The 22,962-nt window shown below is 34.6% G+C and overlaps 2 protein-coding genes across 2 annotated transcripts; one reads left to right on the top strand and one right to left on the bottom strand.

The window, feature by feature from the left end:
* Positions 1-2,411: 2,411 nt before the first annotated feature.
* On the bottom strand, positions 2,412-11,573 carry LOTGIDRAFT_228696 (hypothetical protein). Its single transcript, XM_009059578.1, has 9 exons — positions 11,534-11,573; positions 10,852-11,035; positions 10,473-10,615; positions 9,324-9,459; positions 8,662-8,843; positions 6,358-6,538; positions 4,304-4,443; positions 3,639-3,774; positions 2,412-2,633 (listed from the first exon to the last, which is right to left on the bottom strand). The coding sequence occupies exons 1-9, from the start codon at positions 11,565-11,567 to the stop codon at positions 2,429-2,431; spliced, it is 1,341 nt and encodes a 446-aa protein (XP_009057826.1). The 5' UTR covers positions 11,568-11,573; the 3' UTR covers positions 2,412-2,428.
* Positions 11,574-17,335: 5,762 nt separating this feature from the next.
* On the top strand, positions 17,336-20,887 carry LOTGIDRAFT_228695 (hypothetical protein). Its single transcript, XM_009059577.1, has 4 exons — positions 17,336-17,515; positions 18,471-18,613; positions 20,061-20,208; positions 20,617-20,887. The coding sequence occupies exons 1-4, from the start codon at positions 17,418-17,420 to the stop codon at positions 20,837-20,839; spliced, it is 612 nt and encodes a 203-aa protein (XP_009057825.1). The 5' UTR covers positions 17,336-17,417; the 3' UTR covers positions 20,840-20,887.
* Positions 20,888-22,962: the final 2,075 nt, after the last annotated feature.

The following is a 22,962-nucleotide window of genomic DNA, read 5'->3' as shown; positions in this document are numbered from 1 at the left end:
AGTGAGTGAAGTAATTAGTTAAAATTGTCATCCTGTCGTACTAGTGTAATATTTGATAATGATATCTCAAGGTTATATTTTATTGTATATAGTATATATATATATTATCAAGATATGTAATTCGATATGATACACCTATATTATCATTTAAAACTCTGAAGTGTAAAAAACAGTCATATATATCATTGTTAAGTATAATAAAATAGTTATTAAAGGGATACTACGTCTTAGGATGAACATAACATTTTAATTTTGCTCAAATTTGGCCAATAACAGTATATATTCATCAGTGGACTTACCTGGTGTCCTAACTATACATCAAAATCCCTCTATAATCCGATATATCCACAAAATCAAGTAATTAATTATAAAACGCTTAATACATCCATTAAGCGATTTTCAAATCGTGAGTCTAGGAAATCCGGTGTAATTTTCAAGGGGAGGTTTCCTGCGTCCTTGACCTCTACTCTTGAATTGACCTCGACATTGTCATATTTTGAAGACGGAATAATGATGCCTCGCAGGAGATTAAGCGACTCCGCGAAAACGCAATTCATATAATTTAGAATGAATAATCCACCACTGACACAATTTTCAACGAATATTAATCATTGGCAAAGTTTGTTTGTATGCACCGGAAGATGATTGTTTCATGTTTTAGCGTTGATTACCCAGACTCTTTTTTTCTCAAACTGAACGGATTCATGGCTTGCTGACTTTTTTTTTAAAATTCTGATTATAGTTTTATTGTCGATTTTTCAAACTTGATAAAGTGTGGGATGCATACTTATTTAACCAATGGTCACTATTAAACACAAATATTAGCCACAGGGGAGTGTATTCTAAGACGTAGTATCACTTTAACAATTTTCTTTCTTATCCAAAATCACCCCCCTTCCCACTACGTCAATATAAAAATTTTCTTTTTCTCCCCTTGAATCTTCATAGACATTCTCTTCAATTTAAGTTGAATATTGTTTATTTTTTTATTTACCCATTGTGATTAATTCTACCTATTAACTTTAACCGAATAGTTGACACAAAACATATATATTTTTATATTTTTTTCCCTTGCTTTTAAATTTCAAATATCTAGATAATAAAATTTTTCAAACTTGCAGGCTTTCATTTCATACCCATTTTCATTAGGAAAATTTAATTAGGTCTTCTATTCCTAGTATCAGGAACATATCAGCAACACTTGATTGGTTAAGGTAGACTTCATCGAGTTAGGTCAAAAGGTTAATTTAACGAACGTCTAAGAGGCCTGTCGTTAGACCCTGACTGAAATGATTATATTAATAATAAAAGCTAATAAAAAAGGGGACGAAAGTGTAATTTGGATTTGGCGCATTGTGAATTTTGACTTTGAAAGTTGAATTAAGCCAGTATGCCCCCTATTTGCATCCTCAGTCTCGGGAGGCTAGCGCCGCCACTGCTTCCCTCGACAGTCACATCAGTCAAAATACTTAGTACTTAGTAAAGACATAGTGGAGCTAAATTCAAAGTACCAATATCATTACATGTTTTTTTGAATAGACAATCGTTATGAGGAAAAATTTAGATGTGGACTGATCGGATCGAACATTAAAACTTCACTATTTATAATGTTCTTAAACCATCATCGGATCGCATTACTATTTGTCTTAACATTGTGCATTTTGAGACTTTGTAAAAAAGGACACAGCTTTTGTACCATTCAGAATAATCTGTTAACAAAGCAAACCTAGTATAAAACATAGACTTCAGTAAGGAAATTTTATGGTCGTTATAGCGAATTCCTGGACAAATCTTACAAATCTGTCTCTTGCATCTTGGCTGATTTGATTGTTCAGGCAAATTGATCTGATTGTATCTCATGATGTTGACCTAGATAGAGGCGGGTGTCGCGCGCGAAGCAGACCATGCTTACTCTTTTCGAAATACGTGATGGTACTATAATATTTTTACTCTTGATTTTGCCATACTTTGGATGAGATTTTGATTAACGGAATTGTCTTGCTTGTATGGAATTTTATAAGAACACTTGGACAAAAAGAGTTTAAAATTAAACATTATTAAATATAACAAAAAATCAAAATGCTAATACTTATATAAATAGCAAATAGAGGTGTTCTAATTGCCAGTTTGTATCACTTGTCCGTAATTAATTCCTAATTAGCTAATTAGAAGATAATTACCAGCAGAATTCCAATGAGTGACCGATCGAGAAAAGTCATAAAGTTTTTTTTGTTTGTTTATGGTTAGTTAAAACTCTTAATCATATGCAATAAGAACATAATGATATGATTAAGAATACGTGAAACTAGAATTCACTAGAAACAACAATTTATCAAATAGTTTCTTCAATTTGACACTAAAATATATGGAAAATCATCCTAAAAGATCGAATAAATTAAAACAATATAAATCAATGAGTGTTGATATTTTAATAGTTAAATAAACTGATCAGGTAGGTAATTACAATCACACTCCATATTCCTGTGTTGTAAATACCGTTACCATTGTTACCAGCATCACAAGCAGGAGGTAATAGTTTTTTCAAAACTGTAGCATACATAACAGGTGTACCAGGGCAGACACTGTTAAATGTGTGGTCATTTCGATAACAATCTATAATGATCTGTTGACGGCTGGAATCATAAGTAAAACACATAAAAAGCAAAATATTGAAATTAAATGCGTTGCGTTTTACAGATAACTAAAGGTGCGGGAACACGAACGGTCATGGTCGGCGATTTTTTTCCACACTTGAGAAAATCTCGCGTTTCCAATATGATTTATAATATCAAACAAGTTTGATAATTGTCACCTCGTGTGCCCGCACCATTATACCCCTGTCAGTTCAATAGAAATTAGAAGAAAACCTTTATTATCTACTTTTATTTTTAATTTAGCAACAGGCAGCCGCATGAAGGCGACGGTTAACAGTTTTCGGGCGATTTAATCGAAATCTCCAGATTATGGGCGAGACAAGGGGACCTTCAAGGGATTCTCGGACGACCAAATAAAACGGGCCAATCGACCCCCAAAAATGATAGGGTAATTTCGGGACCAAAACAATTCTCAGAGATACGGTCCTATTAACAAAATTGTCAGACTAAGTACGTTCGATTCGTCTCACCGCCATGATCCAAGGCATGGTAACAATGACATGTTAAATTAGGTCAATGTCACTAAATTAGTCTAAAGAGACTGAAATTATAAATGACAGTAAATATTCCGCAGTATTTAACTTCGATGACTAGGATTTTGGGCATTTCGGGTGCTAAATGTCTCAGTCTAAAATATCGACTTTTTAATTTTAACTGTAATGATAAGTTACAAATGAATTATTAAGCATGTATTTAGTTTATATCTCCATATGTCTTTGGGGTATCGATTTACAACTAGAACTCGCAAGCTTTCTGCAATTTGATATAAGTACATTTTTTTCCAAATTAAAATAAGAAATGTGGTACCATCCTCTGATTGTGTGATTTAATTAGAAATGAGGTATGAGTATAGAAATCTTCACAGTCAGTCTTAAAGGGATTGCACACAGGTTTCTAAAAAAAATTACTATCCCTTTAACAAGTATTGGTATACAAACAGGGTGATTTTGTTCAAAAAAAAGTTTTGTATAAGACAAAACTTACCGACAGATATTGTACTTTAAACCTCCATATGTTATTTTACCAGAGGAAGTCGTTAGCTCATATTGTTGACTTAAACACATTTGTAATTCAGTTGTGTCAGCATTATTTAAACAGTTTGCATTAAATATATATCCTTCTGAAATAAAGAATATTACGGAGCCCCTGAGGCGCAATTTTCCGTACTTTTATAAAATATTTTAAACGAAATCACTATTTCGTTTAAACGAAATAAATAATTCGTTTAAACGAAATAACGAAATACATTTTTAATTCGTTTAAACGAAATACTATCAAGTATTTTTTTTCGTTTTAATAAAATAATTAATTCGTTTTAACGAAATATATGATATTATTTCGTTTAAACAAATTAACTATTTCGTTAAAACGAAATATTTTATAAAAGTATGGAAAATATCAATTTCGTTATCCATTAGTAAATCTCAAAGAAATTCATCTGCAGAAGATCGTCATGTCGAAAACGTTAGTGTCTATTATGTACGTTTTTGCTTTGCCGTTTTATCTTTTTTTTATTATTTTTCTTTTCGTTAGTGTTTTTATTTACTTAAAATATGTATTGCCTTTATATTTTTTACACATCAGAAATACAAACAAGAGTTAACATATTTTACTACTAGCATTAAAGGAAAAAAACTACTTTCACTTACTGGCCTCTCTTTCACAGAAATATTCAATGGCGGATCGTACACCAGAATTAGACCTGGCCAGGTCTTGGTGTTCAGGTTTGTAACAATTAATTTCAACTGAATTAGCACATTCAGCCCATTTTAAAACGTCGGCTTTGTTTCTGCAAAACGGAAAAAAAATACTGGCTCATATGTGTCGTGTGGATATATATTAAAAATACTTACTCTTTAAAGTAAAAGCTATCCGTGTCAGATTTAGAATTGAGGCGAGGGTAATTAAGGGTAATACCTGTATATTTATTACCGCTTAAACTACCTCTATATTAATTACCACTTAGACTACCTGTATATTAATTACTCAAACTACCTCTATATTAATTACCACTTAAACTACCTGTATATTAATTACTCAAACTACCTGTATATTAATCTCCACTTAGACTACCTGTAGATTATATACCACTTAGACTACCTGTATATTATATACCACTCAAACTACCTGTATATTAATTACTCAAATTACCTCTATATTAATTACCACTTAGACTACCTGTATATTAATTACTCAAACTACCTCTATATTAATTACCACTTAGACTACCTGTATATTAATTACCACTTAGACTACCTGTATATTAATTACTCAAACTACCTCTATATTAATTCCAACTTAGACTACCTGTATATTAATTACTCAAACTACCTCTATATTAATTACCACTTAGACTACCTGTATATTAATTACTCAAACTACCTGTATATTAATCACCACTTAGACTACCTGTATATTAATTACCACTTAGACTACCTGTATATTAATTACTCAAACTACCTGTATATTAATCACCACTTAGACTACCTGTATATTAATTACCACTTAGACTACCTGTATATTAATTACCACTCAAACTACCTGTATATTAATTACTCAAACTACCTGTATATTTATTACCGCTTAGACTACCTGTATATTTATTACCGCTTAAACTACCTGTATATTATATACCACTCAAACTACCTGTATATTAATCACCACTTAGACTACCTGTATATTTACTACCACTTAGACTACCTGTATATTAATCTCCACTTAAACTACCTGTATATTTATTACCACTTAGACTACCTGTATATTATATACCACTCAAACTACCTGTATATTAATTACTCAAACTAATTGTATATTAATTACCACTTAGACTACCTGTATATTAATTACCACATAAACTACCTGTATATTATATACCACTTAAACTACCTGTATATTATATACCACTTAGACTACCAGTATATTAATTACTCAAACTACCTGTATATTAATTACCACTTAGACTTACCTGTATATTTATTACCACTTAGACTACCTGTATATTAATTACTCAAACTACCTGTATATTAATCTCCACTTAGACTACCTGTAGATTATATACCACTTAGACTACCTGTATATTATATACCACTCAAACTACCTGTATATTAATCACCACTTAGACTACCTGTATATTTACTACCACTTAGACTACCTGTATATTATATACCACTTAGACTACCTGTATATTATATACCACTTAAACTACCTGTATATTATATACCACTCAAACTACCTGTATATTAATCTCCACTTAAACTACCTGTATATTATATACCACTCAAACTACCTGTATATTAATCTCCACTTAGACTACCTGTATATTATATACCACTTAGACTACCTGTATATTAATCTCCACTTAGCACATTCAGCCCATTTTAAAACGTCGGCTTTGTTTCTGCAAAACGGAAAAAAAATACTGGCTCATATGTGTCGTGTGGATATATATTAAAAATACTTACTCTTTAAAGTAAAAGCTATCCGTGTCAGATTTAGAATTGAGGCGAGGGTAATTAAGGGTAATACCTGTATATTTATTACCACTTAAACTACCTGTATATTAATTACCACTTAGACTACCTGTGTAAATAAATAGAATGGTTGTGCGTATGTGCGTATTAGAATGTGCAACAGAGTCGTTGCTAAATTATATTCTTTGTCGACATTTTGTACAAAATCAGTTGGCATCAGGTGTATAACTAACCTGCAATAGTTATAGATGTTAGAATCGACAATAAAATCAACGACGCCGACAGGTGTAGGACCTTCAAAGGCGTCATCACATTGACTTCGATTATTCACATACTCTTGAGAATGTTCACACTGTGTCACATACGGTAGTATATCAGCATCCACTGTCGATACCAACACCACTAAAATACAAACTGGAAACAAATTAATAGAATTATTCTTCATGCCATGTTCATTTTATGATAGTACCATCCTACTAACCCACTCTCTGGGAAATATTAGAAAAATGTAAGTGGCAACTATCGAAAAATAGTGCGTTAAGCTAATTGGTCGATATCTGCAAATAAAGTATGAACATAGTACAGTTGCGAAACAGAGAATAAATGCTATAACAGAGTCTGCGTACCGTTGAGAGAATAATTATGCTATAACCTACCTAACATAGCATAAGATATATTACAGTTAGGCATTACAATAAGATGAAGATGTTATAATAATTTAAACTGTACGTTGCTCCTCCACTCCTTGTATACTGTGTGACTCACGATTGCCAACTTTGATTTTAAGATCTGACTCAACACGTTCAAAGTGTTGATATGATATCTTTTATTTAGTCAAAAAACTTTTCTTTATTATCATCATTGATACGTTATCTTCTTAAACAACACAGTGTTCATAAAGTCACCAGGACGAATTTCCAAATTCCCGGGAAATCACCGCTTTGTTTTATTTGATGATTTGAAAGCAATACATGGAATTAAATTGCTACATTATCATATTTTTATCAGTTATATGACCTAAGATTTGTGAAAAAAAAAATATAACGGTGAGATCTGAATAAACAATTTCGAGGCCAATTCTTAAAACCTTTGTATACTGAACATTTTTTGGATTATTGGAGCATAATAGTGCATGATCATAATTGATATTTTCATCATAAATATGTTTTATGACATCCAACTGATAATACCGGTTGCGTTCGGTGCAACCGTTGTGAACCTTGAGATGCCCGTGAGAGCAAGTTGCCACTGATGCACAGGAAAATCGAAATCGAGTTCTGTTTAAAAAAAAACACCTGACACCTACTGAGAATTCAGTTGCTTTATGACGACACCAATCACGGCACTTCTAACCTCCCAACAACGCGAACAAGCCATCGAGCAATTAAATGCCGGACAACGTACACAAGTCATTGCCAATGCTTCTGTAGTATAAGAACCATTTGAATAATTCGGATTCAAATCAGCAGTAATGGCCATCGACGCAGATTCACTACAGTTGCACGGACAACTCGTCCGACCTCCTTCCAGAACCTGTCTGTGTAAGGGGTACAGAGCCCATTCCTCATTAACGTCCGCAAGGTATTATGTAGGCCAATCAGCTACAAAATGGGTAGCATCAGCAGTGGAAAACCCACGTTGTCTCAGATGAGGGTCGGTACCGGATTTCCATCGCAGATGACAGTGTAAGTGGAGCGAAGACATTTTACAGAACAATGTGTGTTTGAAGAAGATCCATGGTGAGTACCATTTATTATGGTACAGGATGCAACCGGCATCAGAAAATTGAACCTATAGTCTGCCAGAATTTTTATACAGGTAAAGACCATGGAGTCAGAGCTGCTCGTTATATCAACCAGGTTCTCCGCCCCCATGTTTTACCCCAACGTTGTAACTACACCTTCCAGTGCCCATCTTCGCACTGCTATATTCGTCCAATAGCATAAATAAGAGTAATACCTTGGCCCTTACTCAGTCCCGACATAAACCAGATAAAACACTCTTGTGAGATGACATTCAAAGTATTTTATGATCTAGAGTGGTAAAGGTTTGGGGTCTACCGCAGACAAGAGGAACTAGCTGAGCTGCCTGTCTCGCGAGGCTGTCAGTTGAGCAACCTTCTCATTACATTACAAAATTCAGAGCACATGGGTGAAACAACTCAGCCCCCAACCTCTTGGGGCAGGAAGCTCAGTTAGTTCCTCTGCGGCAGGCTTAAAGATCTAGGGTAGTAATGATATGGTATATAAAGATATGGGCGATAAGGACATGGTGTATAGTGATATAGACATTTTATTATCACGATAGGTTCAAACATTTTAGTATCAGACATGAGAACAGCAAATACATACGTTTAAAGATTTATTAAATTAACAACATTATAAATCAAGCACTGTTGTTATTGTAATTTCAATAATAAAGTTTTTCTTTAGTGCTCAATACATCAATTGTATAAATATTTGCATTATTTTAATTGTTAAATAAACTGATCAGGAACGTAATTACAATCACACTCCATATTCCTGTGTTGTAAATACCTTTACCATTGTTACCACCATTATCACCGTTATCACCATTATCACCATTATCACCGTTACCAGCATCACAAGCAGGTGGAATCTGTTTCTCGTTCACTTTAGCATACGTAGTTTGTGTATCAGGGCATTTCGTTTTGAGTATTTCGTCATTTCTTAAACAATTTAAGTTAACTTGAAGAGTACTAGAACAAAACAAGGAAAACAAATAGGCCTACAAATGTAGTTAAGAAAGAACTATGAAGCTTAGTGAACAATCACGAAATAGTAAGGATTTATAGGGGAAGGGGGTAATGCAATCGGTCAAGGAGTAATAGAAAAAATAAGATTGTGACATATGTGGATGCTTTAAAACAATTATAAAATGTTTCGAGCAAGTAATTTAGACAGTTTATTTCTCTGGCTTCAAAGCAAATACATCATCAGTATCAGTGGAATACTATTGCATTTGAGTGTAATAGTTTTTACAACTATTGTGTCACTGCTAACTAGCTTATCGGGATGTTTCCTATTGCCGTCAAGGTATCCGATGAAGTTGGTAATAGTTTGATATTGTGAAGATGGTAATTTCGATGTGATTAAATGTTCCAAAGACATTAAGAATATTTATTATTGAAGATCATTCCAGCACAGATTTTACTCCCCCTCCCCTATAGAATACTTACCGACAGAGATTATACTTGTACCCTTCATAGGTTATATCACCAGTAGATGGAGTTGTTAGCTCATCTAGTTTAGTACACTCTTCTAATTCAGAGTTGTTGCGAAATCCTTCGCATCCTCTATCAAACGTGTGACCTTCTGAAATAAAGAAATTCAATTCAATGGATGAAATCTTCACGCTTAGTTCGAAAATTGCAGGATTGGAAATTAGGTACAAAAGTCGTTATGCTGTTGTGTTTTCTTTGGGAAGGTTGCAACAACTCGTATGGTGTGAACGAGGTCTGTAGTTTGCATTCATAGAGTAAGAAATTAAACAGGTAGGGTATAGTGGAACTGTCTTGTTTTTGCCTATTAGGGACTCCTTTTTACCTTCACAACATCGGGCATTTGTCTTGTATCACAGAAGTTCGTAAACGCAGCGATTCGATTGGATTGTACGCTTGCAAATACAGCAAATAGATCCCTCGAATACCCACGCAGTCAAATTGATTGCAGAACTTGTATCGAGGGCTCTGATTGGCTGTAGTCGCTGAATTTGTCTAATGTCAAGGTATTAGACGGACATATTAGACAACATTCCTTGTTGAGATGCTAAATGGTGGCAGAACTATTAAAACAAGACTTGTGCATCCAGACTAAAATGTCTGTCATATTGGGTTGCAAGAAAAAAATGATAACACTTTTCAATTTTGGATTTCTCGTAAAGTATTTTTGCTGAAAATGTCGTTCTCATTGGTCATTGGTTCAATGAAAGAGAGGAAATTACAATATTTACTTTGGTATTATATTTTTGACAGGTAATTTCAAAAGGCTGTTATTTCAAAATGGTTCAGTCTAAATGTTATGATCTTAACCTTTGATCCGTTTTGAAAAATCTTGAAATGAAAAGTGTTACCAATTTTTCTTCCCCTCTCGATATATCAAAATGTATGATTACGTGACTATCAGCATCAAGCTATTACGAGTTTCGTGCTTATACTTTAACTTCAATAATAACATTCTTGTGTCATGGTAGTTTGGAAATGAAGCGATTTGATTGGATTGTGTGCTAGCGAATACAACCAATCAGAGGCCTGAGAACACAATGCCATAATGTTAACAACTCTGATTGGCTGACGTACAATCCAATCAAATCGCTGTATTTTACTTACCGGCGTCTCTTTCACAGAAATATTCAATGGCGGATTGTGTACCAGAATTAGATATGGCCAGGTCTTCGAGTTCAGGTTTGTAACAGTTAATTTCAACTGAATTATAACAGATTGCCCATTTTATATACTCGTCTTTAAACTTTCTGCAAGAAAAGAGAGTATGAAAAAACAAAACGCCGCAGGGTCAAGTAACATCTAAACCTAAAAGTGTACTTGTAAAACGTCGGACCCAGACCTGTCTAGTGCATTTGTCAACTACACAACATAATCGTTGCTCGATTGTATTGTCTTTAAGGCAATTTGTACTATCAAATTAACCTCCACTCAAAGTACACCCTCCCCCACAAATATAAAAATATACAAAAGATGTGTGACCCACCTGCAATTATTAATGATTTCAGAATCGTAAATAAATGAAGATGGGCGGGATTGAGGTGAAGGACCCGGAAAGGCGTCTGCACAGCGAGTTTGTTCATTTTTAGTCTCTTGACTAAACATACAATCTAGGTAATCTGAATCTATATCAGCATTAACAGTCGAAACTAACACCACTAACATACAAACTTAAAACAAATAACATAGAATGTTATATCTTCACGTCGTGCGTTAAAAAATGAAATGATCGGAGTTTTCCGATCTACTTTTCTGCACCTTATAATAGGGCTATAGAAGATAATCAACGCCATAATCTCTAACGACCAAATGCATCTTACACGTGCACAGCCTGTAGCACATTGGGCCTCAGTACAGGTAATATATCCATCACGCTTTTCCATATCACTGATCAGCACCTCCGACCTGCACCATTGAAAGAGACACACTTTATTGCAAAATCTGACGGTAGTGTCTTAACATATGTTGGGTATGAAGCCTGAGCCTTGAGTTCTGCATTTTAGACATAAGGTATAAGTATAAATATTGTCACATTATAGTATGTACATGTAGTTAGGTTATTTGGAGTTGGAGAAACTATCCAGTGGCCGACATCTGCAAACAACATTTGCAAAAAGATGAGAATATGACCGAAGCCTGCTTAAAATTAAATATTAATGCCTACCTACCTAACATAGCATAAGATATATTACAGTTAGCCATTACAATAAGATGAAGATATTATAATAATTTTAAACTGTACTCTTTGTATACCACATGACTCACGATTGCCCGCGTGACTCTGATTTTAAGTCCCATTTCCTTACTATACATTTTAGAAAATATTGTAAATACTTGAAAGGAAATAGGAACAAATTAAAGCTATGATTAGACGAGGGATTTTGTCCAGTGTGGTGTATCTGAAATCTCTGGGGTTTTATATTTAATATCTCTAGGAGTTTAAATGAAAGGGATTTAATGAGATATAAATTCCCGCTAGATCAATGGGGTGTCGTCACCATAGTATCTTATATTGTGAAACTTAACCGTCTCTTTAAGACAAGATATGACAGCTTTTATTTATTATATTCTAGTATATTGCAACCAATGTAAAATATTTCAAGGGTTCTTTCTGTCTGCTTTTCAATTTCTATTGAATAATTTATTTATAGTTGATTTGAGATTCTTATATTCATCCGGGTAAGATAAGGGAACTAGGGAACATACAAACAGACTATCATAAGAAGGACGTTAAATTGTATTTTATTCACACGTATTTATGAATTAGATTGGCCTATACACCCCCTTTCCAAAATATAAAAATTAATGTGCACGGTAACAATAAATTATAGAAAATTATAAATTATATACTAGCGTATATACACAAAATGTTTGGTTATGAAGTAACATTTCAATTGAAAGAAAGCGAAATTAGAAGCGTTTACTTAAATAGACAGGTGGGCCATTTTTTGACCAATCATACATTTAGTCTCAGAAACGGGAATTTTTCAGCTTAGCAAATCTGTAAAAGTGTTCAAAGCTCACTGTCGAAATTTGTGACTTTAATCAATGTGTGTCCAGAAATATCCGATATTGAATGTTAAAATGACGACTCGTCAATTTAAGATACTCTGTGATATCTAGAAAAGACATAATATGTAGACATAGTGAGTAAAATTCGTAGTTTGAAGTATTTTTAAAGGAATTAAGCGATTTTCGTACATTTCTAGCACTTTTAAAGACTTTTTTGAATACTATTTACATATATTCTAACTAAATTTAGACTAAAATTAACCCCTTAAAATGGCGCAGCTGTCCCTTTAAAGTTAGAACAGAATAGACATACTACGTTTCAAAACACATACAGGTAACGTTATCAAGTAAAATGATTAACAACCAAACAACACATTTTACTTGATGACGTTACCTGTATGTGTTTCGAAAAGTAGTATGTAATAAACCTAGAAGTAATATATCTATATAATTTGTGTTCTTAATGTTACCTGTATGTGTTACGAAACTTAGTATGTAATAAAACTAGAAGTAGTATATCCATATTACTTGTGTTCTTAATGTTTACCTTCCTGCTTCTTTGTGTCTTACAAAGATTATAAGACTCGTAAGACCTACATGGGGAATTTGTATGGTGTGAATGAGAGTAATGTATTCGTAGAGTAAGAAAATAAACCATGAAGGGGTCAGTTAAACTGAACTATTTATGCTTATTTGGTTCCTTGCATCTGCACAATGTTTAGTTATATTAAGAACAAACCTTAGATTGTAAATGCAACGATTGGATCGGATTGTACGTTGCAAATTCAGCAAATCATATCCGTCGATTACACTTTAGTCATAATTTTTACAAACCTTCAGTCGTAGGCGCTGATTAACTGTATTCTCTGGCGTACAATCATATTAAATCGCTGCATTTACAAACTTCCATGATACAAGTAAAAATGTCGGATATCAAGGCATTTTTCCTACAAATTAAACCGATAGAAACAAATTTAACTACTATGATCCATCGTGTCAAAACCACGCCCTCATTCGTCATACTTCCCCAAGACCATGTTAATACATGTGATAAATATTGTCCAATCGAAATTACCCATACTGTCTCGGTAGTAAAATTTCAGCTGTTCAAAACAAATCACTCATTATGACGCTCTGTTTGCGAACGTGAACAAAACGAAAGCAGCGTGCCATTAATATGGATGGTACAGAATTGAGTAAGATTTTCGAGAGAAAATCAAACTATACTTTGGAATATATAGATATCTTATATCCTCAAAGTTTTGTTTTGTTTACATTTCCTCATATCCGTTCTACCGTTCTGATTAGTCAGGTTTAAATAGCACCAATCTCATTTCCACGCCCACGAATATCAAATGTCAAACCCCGTATTCGTTATACGATGGATTTTCACTTACCGGCGTCTCTTTCACAATCAATGGAAAACTGCAGACTAGAATGAGATATGGTCAATTCTTGGTGTTCAGGTTGGAAATGCATTATGACATTGTGCCCATTTTATATACTCGGCTTTGTAATTTCTGTAAAAATGAACGGGTAAAGTCATCTGAATATTCTTTCATACAAATTTTGCATTAAATTGCAAATACTGGGAAGACAAAGAAATCAGGTTCCGGTGGGGATACACTGGCAAGCTGGGGTTACACAATGTTTGTGTTAATCTGGACAATGCTTCTTTCACCGTGGATTTTCATTTTTGTAGCCAAGAGCGTACATGATCTAGGGTGGTAAGGGTATAGTGTCTAATGATCTAGGGTGGTAAGGGTATAGTGTCTAATGATCTAGGGTGGTAAGGGTATGGTATCTAATGATCCAGGGTGGAGAGGGGATGGTATCGAGGTATGGTATCTAATGATTTAGGATGGTAAGGGTATAGTGTCTAATGATATAGAGTGGTAAGGGTATGGTGTCTAATGATATAGGGTGGTAAGGGTATGGTGTCTAATGATCCAGGGTGGTAAGGGTTTGGTGTCTAATGATCTAAGGTGGTAAGGGTATGGTATCTAATGATTTAGGGTGGTAAGGGTATGGTATCTAATGATCTAGAGTGGTGAGGGCATGGTGTCTAATGATCTAGGATGGTAAGGGTATGGTGTCTAATGATCTAGGGTGGTAAGGGTATGGTGTCTAATGATCTAGGGTGGTAAGGGTATAGTGTCTAATGATCTAGGATGGTAAGGGTATGGTGTCTAATGATCTCGAGTGGTAAGGGTATGGTGTCTAATGATCTAGGGTGGTAAGTGTATGGTGTCTAATGATCTAGAGTGGTAAGGGCATGGTGTCTTATGATCTAGGGTGGTAAGGGTATGGTGTTTAATGATCTAGGATGGTAAGGGTATGGTATCGAATGATTTAGGGTGGTAAGGGTATGGTATCTAATGATTTAGGATGGTAAGGGTATGGTATCGAATGATTTAGGGTGGTAAGGGTATGGTATCTAATGATTTAGGATGGTAAGGGTATAGTGTCTAATGATATAGAGTGGTAAGGGTATGGTGTCTAATGATATAGGGTGGTAAGGGTATGGTGTCTAATGATCCAGGGTGGTAAGGGTATGGTGTCTAATGATCTAAGGTGGTAAGGGTATGGTATCTAATGATTTAGGGTGGTAAGGGTATGGTATCTAATGATCTAGAGTGGTAAGTGCATGGTGTCTAATGATCTAGGATGGTAAGGGTATGGTGTCTAATGATCTAGGATGGTAAGGGTATGGTGTCTAATGATCTAGGGTGGTAAGGGTATGGTGTCGAATGATCTAGGGTAGTAAGTTTATGGCATCCTATGATTAAGGTGGTTAGGGCTTGGTGTCTAATGATCTAAGTTGGTCGTCATTCAATCGTCATTTTCGGTTAACTCTTTCTGGAATTGCAGGAACCACAGGCATCGGATGATGAATTAGTGTGTCCCAAATAGAAGTCAAAGTTCCTCGATACACATAAAAAGGCTAGAAAACCTCTTTTTATAATCCCTTTATAACTAAGGGAAAGTCGTGGCTTAGTCTGTTTGAATGTTCCCTAGTTCCCTTATCGTACCCGGAAGAACATAAGAATCTCAAATCGACTATAAATAAATTATTCAATAGAAATCGAAAAGCAGTTAGACAGACCCCTTGAAATATTTAATGTTTGTTGAAATACACTAGAGTATAATAAATAAAAGCTGTCATATCTTGTCTTAAAGAGACCCTGTACAAGTTTACAGTGTACGATCTAGGCTACCAAAAGGGGAATCCTATAAGCATTAAACGACGTCAATATTTATGAGCAACCAACCTTCCAGGTGAGATTGTGTACTTCTTTTGTTTTAAAGGGATACTACGTCTTAATTAAAAAAATTCAAACTTGGTCAATAAGAGCCTATATTCATCAGTAGATATACCTGGTGTCATAAATAACATAACAGGATCCTTATATAATCCGACAAATCTAAAATACTTAATAAAAATGCAATTGACTATTGAAAAACACTGAATATTATGATTAGTTTTATGAATTTTCCAATTTTCTAGATTTTACATGAATTCTGTTGTAACTTTATGACACCAGATAAGTTCACTGATGATTATATACTCACATTGACCATTCTTCAGAATTATATTTTATGTTCATTCTAAGACGTAGTATCACTTTAAGATACAAAGGTGTAAAACAGTTTAAAACAAGTCTCATGATGCTCAATTGTTTTCTGCAAGCCAACCTGACGATTTTTGTCCCCATAGTAACATGCTTTAAGTCGTGGAATGGTGTGCCTTTTCAGTGCTTAGCACAGAACGCAGCTTTTGTGATCATATGTGCAAACGTAACGCACTGTATACACCGCATTGCCACACGTTGAAACGCAATGACACTCCTTGTTTAAGCGTGACAAATGCACTGTCGGTAGAATTTTCGACGAGTTTTTCGATTATTGTTCAGAATTAAAAGTTAAGCAAGCAAGTTAATAAAATTAAAACATCTGTAAGATATGTATTTAAACTGATAATAAAACGTATAATTGGATAAGCAATAGTCACAACATAGTATTAAATACTAAGTAAGTGTCAGGTATATCTCCCATAGTATCTAAATTAAAGGACTATATTTACGTCGTAATATTACTATCACTTGACAAATTACTGCTAAATACCGGAAGTAAAGAGTGTCGCCCAAGACTCGACAAATAACCGTTCATTGCCGAGACAGATTGAGCGTTACGAAAAATTTCCGATGATTGCCGAATGTTGTAATCTATTGCAAAATTTATGGTGGGGGAGAAAGTACTTAAAACAAAATGAGCAATCGTTAGGCGGTATATAAGGATTGGTGAAGCACATTATAAAAAAAGAAATGGCTAATTGTAAAATATCTACGGCCATGTTAGGTAAGTTATAATATTTATATTTATATAAATATATTCTAGCTTTGCTCTGCAGCTTAATATTTGCATACTGTGTTTGCAGATGTCGGCCATATAGCTTAACACATTGTTTTGGGATGCTTAATCCGACTATAGAACTTTTTTTGTGACCAGTTAGCGTTCCATCTATTACAGTTCTATGATCTGAACGAAATCTTGCCAATAAATATCATAGTGTGGGACAGATCGACGGCTGTTCAATACTATAACTTATAACTTATATCTAAAATGTAGTATATAAGTTTCGGGCTTCAATTCTGACACAGTTCGAGAAACAACCTTCGGTTTCCCAGTGATGTAGGTGACACGGAGAGAGCGTCTATATACTTGTTCGGATAAACCGAGGTCTCGTGTGCTACAAACTGTGTACGTTAAAGATCCCTCGACATTTGGAAATCGAAGATGGCTAATGCGATTGCCCCAGCCAAATTTCCCTCATTCCACGCTACATGGCTTTGATTATTTACAATAGAATCATCCGGTACTATACAGTACCTATAACATCATTCATAATGCATGTATTCATGTACTAATGCACGGTGTTTTATTTATATGCAGTTAGTGTTTTATTGGTGCTTGTTTCGACTGTAAGTGCTGATATAAATTGGAGTTTATTAAAGTGTGGTCTAAGTGAAGAGTCTCAGAATGAACAAACTCGCTGTAAAAATGCCTTTCCGGGTTTCTCCACCTCAAGAAAATCCACTTGCATTTTTTATGGATCCTGAAATCAGCAATTATTGCAAGTGAGTAATACACATGATGCCACTTCGCGACTCTGGTTTACAATAACAGTACACTATTCTATCATGTAATCAATCGTTTTCGGTTGTTTAAATGATTACATATGAATTAAATGCTATATTATGACTATTGATTATAGAATTCATTATCAGTTTAAATACATAATAGCATGTTTTGTTTTCATTGATTTTGTAACACTTGTAGTCCTGAACGACCAGTCTCTAATATTTGAATTATCAGAATCACGTGATTATCTGACAAAATTAAGATAGTTCCTGTATAAAAGTGTCTGTCATTCATTACTGTGATATGTTGCAAAGCCCTAGCGTAACTTTCATGCGGGCCGTATGGTCCAACTGATGAATATATACTCTTATTGACCAAGTTTAAGACTTTAAATTGTATGTCCATTCTAAGAGGTAGTATTCCTTTAAGGTTTGTCTTTTGAGACAACATGTAAAATTTAAATAGAATTTTTGAGATAGTGATAGTCGAAGAACGACACTACAACCAGTGATGTGAAAGTTATCAAAATCTGTCAAGAATTGGGCCTTCTGGAGTGTTTACAGGCTAAAACATGAACGGGTTTCTAAGAACAGGGACAATAATATTTTTAAATTTTTCTGATTTTCGTTAGGGTTCATCTTTGGGTGATTACATACACTCACACCAAGTTTTGTCAAAATCCATCAAGAATTGTGCCTTCATGTTAAACGAATTATACCAAAAGTACATCTTCTGTCTGTTCTCCTTTTGGAATATTAAAGAGACAGATTCGCCATCCCTTTGATGTCGTTGCATTATCTTACACAGTCCAAATGTATGGAATAGCATTGAAATTTGAACAGTTAACAATTATAGTTTTTGTCCCGAAGAATAATTAACAATAGAATGGTATATTTTAAATTGAGGTGGTATGGCAAATATTCAGATAACTATACCCGTTCATTTTTACAGAAATTACAAAGCCGAGTATATAAAATGGGCAGAATGTCATAATACATTTGACATAAACTGTCATGATCCTGAATATCAAGGCCTGGTCACGTCTAATTCTGGTATACAATCCGGCATTGAATATTTCTGTGAAAGAGAGGCCGGTAAGTAAAAGTCATCTTTGTAGTTTTTTCTGTCAATGCTAGTAGCAGACATATCATATGAGAAAGGACTCACTCCACTAATTCATTTGCCATCTCTTCTCATGTTAAAACACGAAATTAAACCTTCTACAACTTTTTCCAGAAATCTCGTTGAAAGCTTTCCAATATGTTGGATGAAAGCCTGACCAATCCTTAATGTCTCCTAAAAAAATCAATATATGATGACCATGAAAATTTTGAGCTACTAAAATTGAAAGTAGACTACTACCGGTTTTACTCACCCGCTAGAGTTTGGCACAAATCGACTATTTTTAGAATTATCCTTCCGCCTTTAAGTCTCTCATCATCTCACCAAATCTTAAAGATAATGCAATTTCAGACATCATATTCCAAATCTAGACCAAAAATTACCCGAAATAGGCATGCAAAACCCCAAAAAAGGCGAGAGCAAGAAGATTTCCAACAAAAGCCTGGACTAATACTATCATTTCTATAAAATGTTTTAGTGGAGTGAGTCCATATAATATGTTAACTCTTGCCATGATCTGAATGATATTTCTGATGTTTCGACAGGTACAATGAATCTTTAACACATCCGAACATCCGGGTTCTATACATGACACACTTTGATTGGTTTTAAAAACGTTATATTTCGAACTTACCTTTGTTAAGAATCTTGTTAGATTACTATGGAGACAATAAATTTGCTAGTAGTAGGTCGCAATATGTCGACTCTCTGATTATTGGTATTGTATTTTAGTTTCTGTCAATTTGATTAAAATGACGAAATGGATGCATCATGATAGTTTGCAATTGCAGCGATTTGTTTGGATTGTATGCTAGCAAATACAGCAAATCAGAGTCCCCAACAGAAACACTGTGAACAATAGGACTGCAAGTGTATTCAAGAGCTTTGATTTGCTGTTTTTGTTAGGGTACAATTAAATCGAATCTCATGAATTTAAAACTAATGATCTTACAGTATCAGACTGAGTTCTTATCAATGTGAAGAAGATGCAAGGAACCCAAAAAGCGATATCAGTACAGTTTCACCGTCGTCTTCAATGTTTAATTCCTAACTCTATGAATACAAGATACTCAATGAATAAACAAACCAAGTATAAACGATCCGAATCCAAAAACGAAACCCGAAATTCAAAACAACATTTTGACAAAACATAGGTAGCAACTAATGAATTTCTCACATTGGGAAGTATATCAATAATAAGGAAGTATTTCATAATGAAAAGTGATATTAGGTGTCTAGAAGAGTACGAATAGTCTGTATATGAATATCATACGAATTTCCACCTTCTCAAACGACACCAAGCCCAGCGATAAACAAGTCTTGTTTACAGATTTATTTCCACTACAGCTTTTTTCGAACCAAACGAGTTTTCGGTCTGAAAAGTGTGACGGATATCTAAATTGAGGTGCTTTATTTCAGACGGTTACAAATTTGATACAGAATGCGATGTATTTCAAAAAAATCCTGACAGCAATGAATTGCAAGAGTGTTTTGATCAACCAAATGGACTAACAACTCCCTCTACTGGTAATATAACCTATGAAGGGTACAAGTATAATCTCTGTCGGTAAGATTTATCTAATTGTTTATTGTGTGTGTGTGGGGGGTGGGGGATATCATAATGTCATTGGAACGGTGTCTTCCCACATCGTCCTTTCCCAATTCACCCCTGAATTATTCCCATTTCGACCATAAAGCGTGAACTAATTACGAATTAGTCCCAAACATGCTTCATTATAGCCACGTCCATTTTTCATTTAAATTTGCATGAAGTCAATTTGGGGTTCCTGACTTAAAGTAGAGAGCAATATTGCCGTTAGCCTTACTGAATTCCCTGACAGGAAACGAAGTATTAAAATACGATTGCCTACTCTCTCTCTCTTTGTGTACCGTTATGGAATAGGGCTCCTGTTTTAGATGTATGATGTAAATATCATTCTTCTCGTCTTACTGTTTTCCTTTTATTTCATTTTAGTTCTCGTCAGATCGGCTTAAATTGTTTAAGAAATGACGAAACATTCAAAACGGAATGTCCCGATACACAAACTACGTTTGTTACGGTGTACGAGAAACAGATTCCACCTGCTTGTAATGCTGGTAACGGTGATAATGGTGGTAACAATGGTAACGCTATTTACAACACAGGAATATGGAGTGTGATTGTAATTACCTACCTGATCAGTTTATTTAACAATTAAAATATCAACACTCATTGATTAATAAGTTTTAATTTATCAAATCTTTAACACTCTTTGTGAATTTTTTTTTAATTATTTTGTTTTTTAATACTGGGCTTGTCTTTGCTAACAGATGCCGTTAAAAGTAAAATAACTGTGTCGTGTGCCCTGATTAACAATAACTAAACTTAGATAAATTTCAAGATTTTAAGAAATACAGTAATTTAACTGGTCTTTGACAAGATTCCTTTTTGTTTAATTATGTCTACACAATTGACCTAAGTTCTGCAAGAAACATTATTTTTTGTACCAGTTTTTTTTAAACAAAGAGTGGGGATACCACCTTGAGACGAATATGAGTCCATTCGCCCCTGTACATTTTCGCACTATTTCTGGTTCATCCGGGTATATTCTCACCCCGGATCGTTCTCTCTTACTGTCCAGCAATAACTGAATTACATAATCAAATATTTATCCGATATTTTTTCAAATTAATTCTCTTGACTGCAAATTGAAATTCTGTTCCTTAATATAGAAAAAATAAATCGCACGATAACGTGCAAACAGTTGGTAAAAAAGTCAATACAAGTCAGTACATTTAGAGTAAATGTGGCAAAAAAACAAAAATCAAAAGAGAAAGGTCCTATCTCTACGAAGAACAACACTAATCTGACAAAAAATGGCACATACAGCTAAGTAAGATGAACAAGAAAATTTTTTTTCAAAGGGAGATAATAAACTAAAAAGATGTAGGTCACGGAAACATTTAAGGAATGGCCTGGACATTTTTTCAGTTTATCGATGTATAAACAGAAAAAAACCCGTGTACATTGTATAAATTCGCGTAGCGGATGTGTGATGTTTTGGCAGTAACTTTGCGGCTTCTAACCACATGATTAGAAAGACCTTTATCTTTACGGAAAGCAGTCATTGGTAAATGTTTGAAAATAGGTGTGAGACTCGGATCAGAATGCAGGCTTTGGGGCATCACCCCAAGTAAGACCAATAAACCTCTGAAGTGCTGTTTGAGTCACAGAACCAGGATATCCTTCTGCAGAGAAAAATGAGACCATTTCCTCAGGTTTTATTTTGAAATTATCATCGCCGCAATATATACGTCGAAGTCAGAGAAACTGACAACAAGGTATATTATTTTTGAGAGACGTTTACCACCCTAGATCATTAGATACCACACCCTTACCACCCTTGAAAATAAGATACCACAGCCTTATCACCCTAGATCATTAGATACCATACTCTTACCACTCTAGATCACTAGATACCACACCCTTACCACCCTAGATCATTAGATACCATACCCTTACCACTCTAGATCATTAGACACCATACCCTTACCATCCTGGATTATTAGACACCATACCCTTACCATCCTAGATTATTAGAAACCATACCCTTACCACCCTGGATCATTAGATACCATACTCTTACCACCCTAGATCATTAGATACCATACTCTTACCACCCTAGATCATTAGATACCATACTCTTACCACCCTAGATCATTAGACACCATGCCGTTACCATCGTGGATCATTAGATACCATACTCTTACCACTCTAGATCATTAGACACCATACCCTTACCATCCTGGATTATTAGATACCATCCCCTAACCATCCTAGATTATTAGACACCATGCCGTTACCATCGTGGATCATTAGATACCATACTCTTACCACCCTAGATCATTAGATACCATACTCTTACCACCCTAGACACCATGCCGTTACCATCGTGGATCATTAGATACCATACTCTTACCACTCTAGATCATTAGACACCATACCCTTACCATCCTGGATTATTAGATACCATCCCCTAACCATCCTAGATCATTAGACACCATGCCGTTACCATCGTGGATCATTAGACAGAATCATCTTATATCATAAGATACCATACGCTTACCGCCCTCGACCATTACCTGTCATATTCTACCACCCTAAACCATTAGATATACACTTACCACACAAGCACGTCAGTCTTCATTAGTCCACATGGTGCAGAAAAGTAGCATTTCTTTTCCACCCAAGCTCGCAACATTTTTACCTGTATAAGCTTATATTATAGATGAAATATAATGGATTATGAGTTCCCTGGTACCCTTACCGTACAAGATGATC

The sequence above is a fragment of the Lottia gigantea genome, assembly GCF_000327385.1.
Source record: "Lottia gigantea unplaced genomic scaffold LOTGIsca_4, whole genome shotgun sequence".
Classification (NCBI taxonomy): domain Eukaryota; kingdom Metazoa; phylum Mollusca; class Gastropoda; family Lottiidae; genus Lottia; species Lottia gigantea.
Note: the sequence above shows the minus strand (reverse complement) of the source record. Positions and strands in the feature narration are given on the sequence as shown.

What these genes read in the sequence shown, in the direction of transcription:
- LOTGIDRAFT_228696 (XM_009059578.1), bottom strand. Translation starts at nt 11,567, where the DNA reads ATGGCTAACTGTAATATATCTTATGCTATGTTAG. An exon ending in AACATCTATAACTATTGCAG is followed by an intron (nt 4,444 to 6,357) that starts GTTAGTTATACA and finishes TCCGTTTTGCAG; the next exon opens with AAACAAAGCCGACGTTTTAA. An exon ending in TTAAAGTACAATATCTGTCG is followed by an intron (nt 2,634 to 3,638) that starts GTAAGTTTTGTC and finishes TTATGATTCCAG; the next exon opens with CCGTCAACAGATCATTATAG.
- LOTGIDRAFT_228695 (XM_009059577.1), top strand. Translation starts at nt 17,418, where the DNA reads ATGAACAAACTCGCTGTAAAAATGCCTTTCCGGGTTTCTCCACCTCAA. An exon ending in GAAATCAGCAATTATTGCAA is followed by an intron (nt 17,516 to 18,470) that starts GTGAGTAATACA and finishes TCATTTTTACAG; the next exon opens with AAATTACAAAGCCGAGTATA. An exon ending in TTTCTGTGAAAGAGAGGCCG is followed by an intron (nt 18,614 to 20,060) that starts GTAAGTAAAAGT and finishes GCTTTATTTCAG; the next exon opens with ACGGTTACAAATTTGATACA.